Here is a 12,697-nt window from a genome sequence, read left to right as displayed (position 1 = left end):
CGTAAAGTGAGTGGCTGTTCCATTGCTTTGGAAAATGAGGATTCAATCCTGCTGGTGAGTAAAGTTGAACTGGATGCAGTCCTCGACATAAAGCTTATGTAAATATATATAAATGATTTTCCATCCCTGCAGTCATGATGGTCGTGCACGTTCACGCTGACAGTCTCTCAATGCACAGAGCTCTAAGAGCCTCCCCACTGGAGCACTTAGGATTTTGGAGGCTTAAAACTGTGATTTAGGGAGGAGGGAGCTATTTTGATTAATTCCTCTGACCGTGTAGATCTGCAAACGTTCCGATGTGTCATCTGATAAATGCTCTCACCAATAAGTCACTTTCTCTTCACCAGGTCGATTATATCATATTCTCTCCATGTCTTTGCAGATTCAACACATGTTAAACATGAACTCAGTTAGCATTTTATTAGAAACACTCCAAGAGAAAAACCCTGTCACAGGTTCTACTTCACATCTGGTGACTGCGGAGGTCACCGAAGTTCACTGAACTCTCTGTCATGTTCATAAAACCAGTCTGAGACTTTTACTTTGCTCGGTATGATCCTGCAGCCGATTGAAGATGGTAAATAATGAGACAAACATGGTCAACAACAACAGACAGAATCTCCTGACACGTATCTGCAGGATTTTTATCCGCTGCTCTGCTGCCACGTGACTGACTGATTGGATCATTGCCTGAATAAGCTGGTGTGCAGATCAAACACTGCCTGTGAGTGTACTTCATTATATATTTCATCACAGACGGTCTTTCAACAGTTTCTAACTCTCTCGTCTTCATGCACAATGTTGCATAAAGAACATGTATGTATAACAGGGAAGTTTAATTTTCTTTGTCCTCTCAGTGTCTCTGTCTTTATTCACACAGCCAAGCAAAGCATGCTGTTGTCTCTGTGAGGGCAGGCTTTACAGACTTGACCTTCAGTGGGCCGGTCGTATTTTCAGATGACCATCTGCCCATCTGCATTCATGCCGCCCATGAAACAATGATTACCTGGCTGTCCTCGGGGGGGAAAGGAATAAAACGCAGACCAAAAGAGAGAGAGAGAGAGAGAGAGAGACTTTTCTGGTTGCTGTGTCACAATGTTCAATTTCCTTTCAAACAGCCAGACTAATCTCAAGCCTCTCTCTTTTGTGTTTGTAGCCGGAGCTCCTGTGAGAGCGCAACTTCTACTACAGGGCCACTCAAGGACAGGGCTCTGAAAGAAAGCTGTACTTTTTTTCTTTTATGCACAAAGAGAAAACCATGTTCATCTTATGTTGTGTGTAGTTCAGCATTTATGCTGCATGAGGAACGACTTGTTCAACAGCACAACATTCTGCACAAGCTGAAAAAAAAACAACCTTGGCACACACCTGTGAGGAGAGAATGTTGTTTAATGTTTTCCCAAATGTAATGATTTCTTTTGTCCACCACTGTGGATTTAAATGTGCACTTCAAGATATATAACAACACACGACTGGTCACCGTGTGTTTACCTTAGATACAGGCTGCAACAAAATAAACACACAAACACACACACACACAAACATGTTACACGTTGCCTGCGGGAGGTGTCAGCTCAGCGGGGACCATTGATCATGTGTGTTATTGCCTCCTTGTAACCTTTGGTGGCACATGTGACACATCATGCCTTGAAGTATGGAGCTCATCAGTCAGTGGATACAGGTGCTTTCCTATGAATTACTGTCTGTTGTCCACCTGTCCTTCGTCCTGACCAAGATGTCGATCACAGACCTGAATGCAATGAAATGACCGTCCATTCAACATGTTTAGTTTTTTTTTTTTTATACCACATCAATTCAAAGAAAGGTGGAATGGTCGAGGTAGACGGCTGCCAACACTGAGTCTGGTGCTGCTAAAGGTTTATTCCTGATAATGAGTTGTTCGCTATTTATAGGAACTTCTGGGTTTCTGTATATTTTTGAAGGTCTCGACCTGTGGATCGTGCCTTGAGATAATTATATGTTATGATTTAGTTGCGATTGGATTTAATCAGGTGCATTGGTAAAGGTAGATATATCACGATGGTAACACTCATTATAAACACATATTATAAATGTAAGGGTACTCAGCTCCAGCCCACTTGTTAGAGACTAATATTAAATAATATTAAATAATAAGGCCCCTGATATCTTAGTTTCAAATCTTAAGTGTTTCACTTTGTCATTAAAAATTACATTAAACTGATTCATAAGCTTATAATGAATTTAAAATATATATTTTGTTGTTATCTATGATTAGTTTTATTTTCCGAATTCAGGACATGGTGCTGGCTCATGATTTGAGCAGGTTTGATTGGCGCCCCAGCAGCTGTAATCACAGTCTGATTCGAAACATTACTAAGTCCTGATTTAGCACAGGAAGAACGTGGCGTCACCTAATCCCATACCCAGTGTACACCAGTAAAATAAGAAGCTCAGAGAAACAAAGAAAGACATGCTTGAACCTCTGAAACCAAAACTGTGCCAGAGTGGAGGATCCATCCCGGCACTGACAGCCAAATGTTTTCAGAGCCTATAAAAGTCATTAAAACCAGGGGCTGATTAAGTAGAAGGAGAATTATGATAAAGCTTAATATGGCGACTGTGGAAAGAAAAGTGTGTGAGAAACAAATTAGTTTAGGAAGAAAGTACAAGTACTGCAATCAAAGGTAAGTGTGCCGCTGTTGTGGTTTAAGTGGATTAGTGAATGTTAACTGCAGATAGCGAGTGCCTGGCTACATTAATAGTCTTATCTCTGTCTGGTCATTACAGACGACGGCTGCAAAGATCTTTGTACGCGAACGAGCTTCACCGAGGCTGAGAGAAGGTTTCCATGCTTTAGAAACATGGGTGCAATCTATTGCGTAAGTCATTCTCGGGAGAAATGATGAAAGTATTCCAGCGCGCTTATAAGAAACAGTAGAGTTCATTCATAATTGAAAAGTACTGTACAGATCTCTAATGTATTAGCTACTTGTTAGTTGATAAAAGCTTTTTTTGTATGGTGGAGCGAGCAAAGAGAACTGAAAATGGTCCATTTATGTTGGTATGTGGGATCTAATGAATATGTTAAGTTGTCCGTGAACGCTTCGTTTATATTAATTGTCTCATTTAACTGAATACAGAATTTTTTTGTTTGTTTATTCAAATCCCGTAAAAAAGACCAATACTGACCTTCTGACCGTCCGTGGCCCTCAGCTCCAAGATTTAAACAGCTAACTTTGCTCTCCGTCATTGGACGTTGTTTCGGGTGGTGGCGACGGTCGTCGGCTCAAGACCTTCAGCCGTGATTGCATCTTTACAGATCTTGTGATCCGTCCTCTGAGCGGCACTACGTCTTCAGGGCAGACAGGATGATACAGTGACTCGCTGTACGAGGGAGAGACAGCCCAGCTGTGTTGGGGCTAGCGGGTCAGCATGCTAAATCCAGCAGAGGCGAGGCTGCGATGGAAATAGAAGCAAAACAGGATTTGGCTTTGGTGTTGATTTCCATCGCTGTAGAAAGCTCATGGCGAGTAAAAGGTAATACATTCACAATGTTGGTGCTAGCATTTACTGTGTAGCAACAGCAAACACTTAGCATAGCACTTTAAAAGTTAATATTTAATATATAATAATATTTATGCAGCCTAGTTGAAACAGGTTCATTGATTTTCCAAAGCTCACTGGAGTTCAGGGAAATAGAGCATTTGTCATCTTCTATTTTCAGCCGCGGAATCAAAACACATTCGTATATTTTTGGCGACGGGATGGTGTTTGTCAGGACGCCTCAAAATAAACTAGAGAGTGTTTGTGTGTCCATGAAAGTTCATGTCATGAGATTTAATATCCATCTAATGAGATCTATGGATCCAGATCCTTGTGGGTATAGTGCGTGGGCTGGAGCCAATACAAGCCGACTCCTGAGCAGGTCGCCGGTCAATCACTTGGCAGACATTCATTCACACTCACATGAACGGTTGGATCTTTTAGGCAAATAGGATGGCTGATGAGATCATTACCGTCTTTATTCATTCAGAGGTGTAATTGGAGGGCGGGCTGATTTCAGTTCTCCTGCAAAGTGAAACTCAGCCTATTAACATCTGCGGTCCTGACAGCTTAGGTAGTCAGCGAGGATTTTCATCATTAGTGGCCTTTTACGGTTGTCTCTCCACCATGACCCACTTCTCCTGCTGGAACAGATGCTCCCTCGACAACGACATCATTTACTCACCTCCCTCTTAATTACTGTCGTTAATTAGCACACACACACACACACACACACACAGCTCCTATTAGGAACACACATGAAGCAGACTGAGCCCATGTCATGATGTGGGTCGTGATATTAAGTGAATATATAAAACACAGCTTGACGCATTTAAATTGAAGGTTCAGCAATTATAATTTTTTTTGGGATAAAGGGAGAAGGTGTGATGTTTTGAAGGAGGCGAGCAATTAGAGGTAAATAGACCCCTTATTCCCTGCTGGGCCCCGACTCTCTGTCTGCACAAAAGAACAAGATCAACAAAGTGTCTCTGTAGAGAACAGGGAGAATATATAACACAGAAATACAGTCTACGACAGTCTACATGATTTTGCTTTACGCTGCTTCTCCCCCTCATTTCTTCCCATCTCTTTCTTTGTGTTGCTGCGTTTGCTTCACCCATCTCCTACACACACACACACACACACACACACACACACACACATCCTCCATGCAGTCCCTCAAAGTTGTCAGCTTCTACTTAACGAGGTCGTGTCGGATGAGTAATTTAACTGTCATTTGTTGCTTTTATAAAGTAAATTGATGTTACAGATGATTCTCTTTAAACCTTTAGCACAGGGGTTTATTTATTCAGTACAGAAATATAGATTAATTATGTGATGATTAGGGGTTCATAGTAAACTGACTGCATTCCAACTATGTACAACTTACATTTCTCTTTCCTCTCTTCTCTTTTTTCATCTGTCGTTCCCTGAGCTCTGTCTCTATCTTAATCCATGTTCCCACTTCAGATAGAGATGGATGGATAGATAGACCCCATGTCCCTATGACTTAGCCTTCTAGAATCTAGACCCGTTGACATACTCTACTTGGATCCCCAGCACCATCAAACAGCACACAACAGAATATTAAAATGTAAGACAAAAATAAATAATACAAGAATAAACACACACACCATCAAACCATGGTTCTGCACTGCCGCACAGCCCCACAACCTCTGCTCAGTCTAGGCTACACTAACTAAGTACCGACTGATACAAGCACAAAGGACAAAATCACCACCGGATAAAATCAAATCGAAAGTTTTTCTTTGACTTCCTACAGAGGCACGTCACTTAAGAAAAATACTCTCTTGAGGAGTCGAACCCTTAAATTCACAAAATACATCATTGTACACGTTTGTGAATCTTCATATTATTCATGGGCCACGAAACAGAAAAGACCATTTTGAGTCTAATTTCTCTCCATAAATGATGAACGACGTGATTCGGATTTCAAAATCTATTACGTTCCCTTTATGTTGTCCGAGTAATAACTCTTCTTCCAGGCCGGGGGGGGGGCAGCCCTCATGATTATGTTTGTAAGGTACAGTTATACAGAAGCTGGGCTGGTGCCAGGGCAAATTGGATTATGTCTCCCAATGTTCCCTCAAGTGTTTTATTATCCCTGAGCTGAAGGCATAATGTGATTACTCTGCGATGCCCTTTGTTCCGCTTTTCACTATTATCCTGATGCTGTGTCCATGAGTTCATTAACGGCACATTATGACTTGTTATACACAAGGCAGCGCGGTACAGTGGGAGTCATTCATGTTGCGTTCAGGCTGGATGGGCTCCTGCTGTACGTGGGCTGCAAGTAAAGTTTCGGTGTAAGTGCACTATAATTGATTAATGTGCTGAGTGTAATATAACCAGTGTTAAGTTGCATCAATTCCTCTTTCATTTCACACTTTAAACCAACAGTTGTAACATAGCTGCTAAACTGCGGTCGTGTGTCAAGGCTGTCGGAGGAGACGTGTGAATAAGTTTGACAACGTAACCTAAACTCAGTGTCTACTTTATTTTCTGACCATCGTCCCTTATTTATGAAAACTTGTGTGTGGAACTTTGGCCATGGTTTAATAGATGAAAACACTTTAAGCTTTAAGTGTGAGAATGAGAATCAGTCTTTTTAAGAAGAGAAGAACTCATGTGTTTGAAAGAGTTTGTGACCTTGCTTAGTTTTTCTCTGGTTCATAGAGACAGTTGGGGAAAGACACACAGGCAAAGTTTCTCTCCGCCTCCAGTTGTTTTGCTAAGTGACGCTAACCACATTCACACCACAGCTCTGAACTTAAAACCCAGCAATGAGAGTGGTAACTCACTGAGACTGAAAGGTGTGGAGCCATTAGAAGATGTTGACCCAGTCCCTCCAACATGACAGATGAGGAGAGGTCGTTCCGTACCCTGATTATGGAATTTGGAGTTTGTCTGCAGTGGTGTGATGTGTCTTAAATGAAAAAAAAGATACTGGAGCGGTTGTTTTAAGAATTAAACTGGGAAATGAAAACCATTCAACCTCGATTTTTTTAACATGATTACACAGTTTTTATTTTATAAACAAGCCTCGTCGACTCATGGTCTTTAAAGTGATACAATTTCATCCCAGATAAAAACACTTGCTTCTGCACCAGACTCTGACGCTAAGTTTAAATTCATCCCTGCTAAGTTTAACTCTGTGCCAACCTTTTTTTTTTTTTAAAGCAGTCATTTTATTTCAATTTCACAGCACGATTCAAGAATCAATGATACAACAATGTCAACCACATTTTGTTTACACAGTTTTCTAGATTGAGTTTTAATCGTTCTTGGCCGAGCGAACGTCTTTGTTGTCTTCGTTGTCCCTGAGCGCAGAAACACAGCAAAAGAAATGAAGCGTATTCACAGTCTCCCTCAGTATCTGTAGGTAATACAAAACATATTTCTTTTCGTGATGTTCATGGGATTTATTTTGTACATTACGAGAAACATCGGTAAAATAAATTGTCTATTTCTCCAGGGCGTTTCTTAGCTTTGATTAACACTCAAAGTACTTTACATTACAGTTTTTTGCCATTCACACAATTTTGTGTGTCTGTATCTTGCCCAAGTACACGTTGGCCTGCAGTATGGAGAAGACCGGGATCGAACCGCTAAATAAAGGTGTCGCTATTTATCATAATTTTACAAGCTCCGCTAACCGAGGTAGCTCAGTCAGAGCTGGTGGTTGGGATCCACGTTGTTCTAATGTTAGCGTCACATCATCAGCTCTTTGATGACATAGTCGAGCGGAGCGGAGAGAATGTTGTAGAGAGCGATATATTAAAATATATTATCATTCTCTGCACAATTATTTTCTTTGTCTTCGCTTCCGCTTTTAACAGGTCGCCTGAATTTCTCTCACAGTACATCGGCACGATTGTGTAGCGTACAGTAGCAACACAAAGACGAGCAGAGGTTTGAGTCAGAGCTGCAGACGAGCTGCAGACGAGCGGCTGAGGGTGGGTGGGGATAGAGATTGTGTCAATTTGCATATTCATAAGACCATGAATACCTAATGAGGCAAAGGTGCAGAGTTACACTCAAGTCATTTTGAGGCCAAAAAGAGATTTTATTTCATGGGGAAAAAAACTTCTAAACATAATTTTGAGGAACAGAATAACAGCTTTGACTTTTAATACTGATAGATCATAATTCAGTAGTATTCTAAATTAGACTGTGTGTGCGTATATATAATCTGAATGTTCACACCTAGAAACACTCTGAAGTCGGATTTGGAGATTCACGTAATAGAAGTGTCATTCAGCTGAGGGCTGTGGATTAATCTCCCAGCTTGGTGAGATAGGACGCACATGATATGATCTACGGAGGAACATGTGAAGTCAAGAAGCCTTGTTCCTTTTAACGCCTGAATAAAGATGCACCTGCTGTGACAGAAGCTGATAAAAGCAACATTCGTCACCAGACGCGCCGTCACTGAAGGAGACAAGCTGTTATAATTATCAGGCCTTTCTGCTGTGTAATCACTCCACATCGTCCTTTGGCTTTTTTTCATATTTCTCACTTCAAACACGGGTTCCTATACTTAACATGCTGAGATGTTCGTGATAAAAACAGTTTGTCGGTTACTGCACTACACTTGTCACAGACGGAGCTTGAATCACAAAGGTCATGGTCACTGGGGTCAACGAGCCCTTGAACTGTGCGGGTAATAACCCCTTCATCACAAACTAGGCAGAATGAAACCGTGAGGGCTGGCACTCCTGTGCCCTGAAGCCCTTTTCACAAGAGCAGCATTACATTGTCTGATCTGAAATTAGAAAAGTGTCCCTCTGCAGTCGCAGCGGTTGATAAACTCTGTGCACAGCCTTTACGCCACTATTAAAGGTATCCAGAATTACGTGGGTGCAATTTTGATGTGAACGACCATGACTACAAATAGACATTATGTAAATAGTGGAATTTACATATAATTTACATATGCATGGGAGGCGGGGTGAGGCCGACTTTCTGGCCAGCTCTCTACTCATTTAATTTTTGTAAAGAGACTTTCTGATATGGTAATTTTTGGTTTTCTGTTCATACCTGCACAGTCCCTTAGTGAATCAGAAAATATTTCATTCAGTACTAGAATGAATTAGCTGAGTTCTTACTAGCTCACAATGAATTTACACAATGTGAAGAACAAACCATGCTTTGTTCTTTTCCCCTGTAGTTTCAGCCACATCCACACGTCCTCCGCAGTAGATGGAGCTTGCTTTGTGTTGAGGGTGTGGAACTAACAGCCTATAACTTTCAGTGTGAACATCAGAAGTAAAAACAGTCTGCTGAGATCCTGATGACTGACTCTGTAAACCTCTAGCTTTTTAAAACCGGACTATAATTTTAATGCTACCCAGAGTAGAATGAGATCATCTCCTGTGGGAGATCGAACATCCTCAGCTGGCATGAGGCAGAGTCTTGTATCCTGTTTCTAGTTCTGAGCGACTCTAGATCCCTGAATCTTTATCTTATTTTGTCGTAATGTGTCTACATCATATATAAAGAATCAAATGCCTTCTTTGTTTTCTGTCAGGTGATGAATGTGAACCTATCTGAGGGCGACAAGGTGGCGTTTGAAGACGTGGGCTACGGGGAGAACACCATGCTGGCCAACGAGTCCATTCTGATGAGGGGGTTGGTGGTACGGAGCCACAGCAATCAAATCTCCATCCGCTTCCACAGCCAGAGGTCTCAGGCCGGATCCGTCCTGCTCAGATACCAATGTAAGTCTGAACTACGCAACAGATTCCACTGGAATGCTCAAGTGAAAGTTTTTTGTTGCATTGACTTTCAAGTACAAAGCATGGTGTTACTTTAGGATGCAACGGTCAAAGGAAAAAAACCACATAATTAATTTAACAGGATGCGGGATTTGTTTTGTTATTTTCTCTTAATGGAATATTTTGGTCTCTCAGCGTCGGCCAATTGGGCAATCCTTGAGTTAAATAGTTGAAAATTAGCTGGACAATATGCAATAACACTCGTGCTGAGGCTCCTCAACACAGACATCATGAACTAATAGAAGGTCACAGCAACAATCACTTGACAAGCTGATAAGAAAAAGCAGTTTTTGGCGCCTTCTCTCCCTGAAAGATCACGAAACACAAAACGATTTGCTAAATATATCACAGATCTGAGAAGAGAAATAAACAAGTGTGTCTTGGACCAGTCACTGACAACATTTATATAATCGTTTTGTAGATTTATGATTTGTTAAAGTTCGTATAGTTCGAGAATGACTTCAGCCCCGGACCTTCAGGGTGGCAGCTGTTCTGACTCCTTACTTCTTACAGGAGAACTACTGGTTTGTCATGCTGCTTTTTTCTGATGCATCTTTGAACAGTGATGATAAAAAAACATTAGAAGCCTATATACTGGTGGATGGTTGAAGCTATTAAGTTATTTTATCGACTGTAATTACAGGTAAATCAAGACAATGATAAAAATCCAATTTACTGACAGACCTGCATCAGTGTTAGGTCACTAAGTTTATTATTGTAATATTTATAATACACATGACCGGATGAAACCTTTTGAATATTAAGTTAGAAAAGATTTGTAGAACGAAACCTATTTTAGCAGTTAAGTATAAGGAACATGGATATGCTCTCAGGTGGGCTCCAATTGGGTCAACAGTATTCTGAGCGTGTAACTAAGTGATAATTATAAATAATTCCTCAAAATGAGCTTTATGGCATTTATCTTGATAGTTATCACACACAAACACACACATACACACACCACATGTGGCCCATACACCACAGATTTAATTATATATAATGGATAATTATGAGGAATTGTTTGGATTGAAGCTTTAAAGATGGTACATAACAATTCCGTTGGTTGTCACGAGTTGTCTCCGGTGGTGGAAAGCAGTTAGCAGAAAGCACGCTAACCAGTTATTCCCGGCCTGACTGACAAAATATTTCAATTTTGGCCGACTTAGTGTTTTAAAAAACTTACCATTTCCATTCAGCATTCACCTAATTCATGTAAAACACCTGATTGACATCTGCCCGACAGCTTCACCTTTTAATATCCAATTCATCCATCAACTGTTCTCTGGTTGTATTTTGTAAAATGCACAATTATAACAAGAGGTAAACCCCCAGTTGAGATATTCTGAATGCGATGACCAAATAATGCTCCTGACACCCTAATGATAATATCAGCAGGCCCATGTCTTCATCAGAAAATACATAATTTGGAGAAAGGCCAAAATCAGAACAGTAGAATGGAATAGGTTATTAACGTGACCCCATTCAAGATCTGGATATTGTAATATTCTGCAGTAGTAGAAGATTTTAGGGCCTTTACATGCACTGATTGTAGCATCCAGTCTGTCCTGGAGAAGCAGCGCTGCTCAGAGGGTGCTTTATAAACGTGTGTCTTGGAAACGCTCTCGGCGAGCGGCCATCATCACCACCCGCTTCCAGCAAGAAACCAAATCCAGCTGCAGAGAAAACGTACAAGTAGCAGCTTTAAACCAGAAATAACTGTTTCTATGGTTCCTTGCTCATCCCTCCTGTGCTCCTCTCAGCCTCCTTCAATATTTGAATTTGAACTGACGCACTGGTTCGTCTGCAAGTTACAGCTCCCACACTTTTGGCTGAAACTGTCCACAGATTTGCACCACAGAATTCCTCCATTCTGTGCTTCACAATTCAAACCCTTCCAGAAGCTTTCCTTCCCAGCCTGGATTTTTCTTTTTTTTGTCTGAAATACTGAAACAAAGGTTACTGATCAATACACTCAATGTGTACAGCAGTGGAGGAGCGCATGTGTTGGGCGAGATAGGATTCATCACATTGAGTTGCTGGTGCCACTTATTGTTCCCAGGCAGAGAAAGGAAAGTGCAGGCCAGGCAGCAGTGGAGGAGAATGAGAGACAGGCAGCGTAGACATTCAATTGTATTCATGGATGAATGTTCAATATATAATTTCTGACATGTATGAAACGGCCTCCTGGAAATTCTAACCGCGTCCCCGGCCAATGTTCTCACTTATCGGGAAGCCATTATACATCGTATGTGAAGGCAGGCACCGGGAATGTCACAGTATAGCTTCATTTAAGTGTGTGAGGTGATTTACAATGCATGACCCAGAGAAGTCCATTTTCTATTTTCTGTGGCCAAAAACAATTTTACCAGGCAAAGAAAAATTGTCTTCCCATAGATAATGGTCCCATAGGTTGTTTATGTATGCAGCTCTTTACAACCCAGAGTCGTGCATCATTGTTAAGTGCCCTATCGTGTTCCATTATGCCATTTAGTGACTGCACTAATTATGATGGGACAAAAAGAGGCTGTAGGGAGAACGTCAGGGTGGATGGGTGAGTCAGTGGTTCTTTCAACCATACCACAGTCGTTCTGTAATCTATCACGTGTTTGCCATCGTAACTATGACAATGAAGGTCATTTACCCCGAAGTAGTTATTTATGATATTTTCCAAAACCCATCCAGGTTGTTTTTGGTTGTGGCATATTTTTGAGAAATGGTTAAGGATTCTGAATTATGACAAGTGAGTCATCAGTAGGTTACATACAAGTGAGACTGTGTTGTTGTTGTTCTGTTATAGCTACACGTGACTTCTGTGTTCAAACAAAAGTACTCAAATTAGCTTCGCTGGAGTGAATCGTGTGCATGTTTTCATGTATTTGTTAATATTTCTTGAAAGAGATAAATCTGTATATTGATATTAAACATTGGCATCAAGTGGCAGTACCTAGGGGGGGGGGGGGGGGGTGTGGCTGAGGGACAGAGCAGTCATCCTCCAAACAGAAGGTCGGAGCTTGATCCCAGTTTCCTTGGGCAAGTAACTGAACCCCACATGGCCCCTGATAGAAAAAAGTGCTGCCCATAGATGCACTGTATACATATGTGTGTGAATGGGTGAATCTCAGAGAACCCTAACGAGCTCATACTGTTCCTTAGATAATTATAAACCACTTATATGCTGACACATTCATTTAAATGGCATGTATCCAATATTCTTTTAGTCATTATGAAGATGTAATTGCTACAGAATTATTCCATTAATTAAGTAGGGGGGGGGGGTTAAATAGTTGCATTAAAATACTGCAATATGAGCAATTACCATGAATCACAGCACAGACAAATAGGCTGGCATTCAATTGAGTCAGTCAAGCATACAA

General features: G+C 41.1%; 1 protein-coding gene across 1 annotated transcript in view; it reads left to right on the top strand.

Annotated features, from left to right (window-relative positions):
- Window positions 1–12,697, top strand: part of sez6b (seizure related 6 homolog b) — a 123,454-nt gene that overhangs the window by 71,708 nt on the left and 39,049 nt on the right. The window contains exon 4 of the mRNA XM_069534478.1: window positions 9,077–9,266. Coding sequence (XP_069390579.1) covers window positions 9,077–9,266 — 190 coding nt within the window. The remainder of the gene's footprint in view (window positions 1–9,076; window positions 9,267–12,697) is intronic.

Source organism: Paralichthys olivaceus, chromosome 11, assembly GCF_024713975.1.
Source record: "Paralichthys olivaceus isolate ysfri-2021 chromosome 11, ASM2471397v2, whole genome shotgun sequence".
Taxonomy (NCBI): Eukaryota; Metazoa; Chordata; class Actinopteri; order Pleuronectiformes; family Paralichthyidae; genus Paralichthys; species Paralichthys olivaceus.
This window is presented reverse-complemented; position numbering and strand designations above follow the sequence as displayed.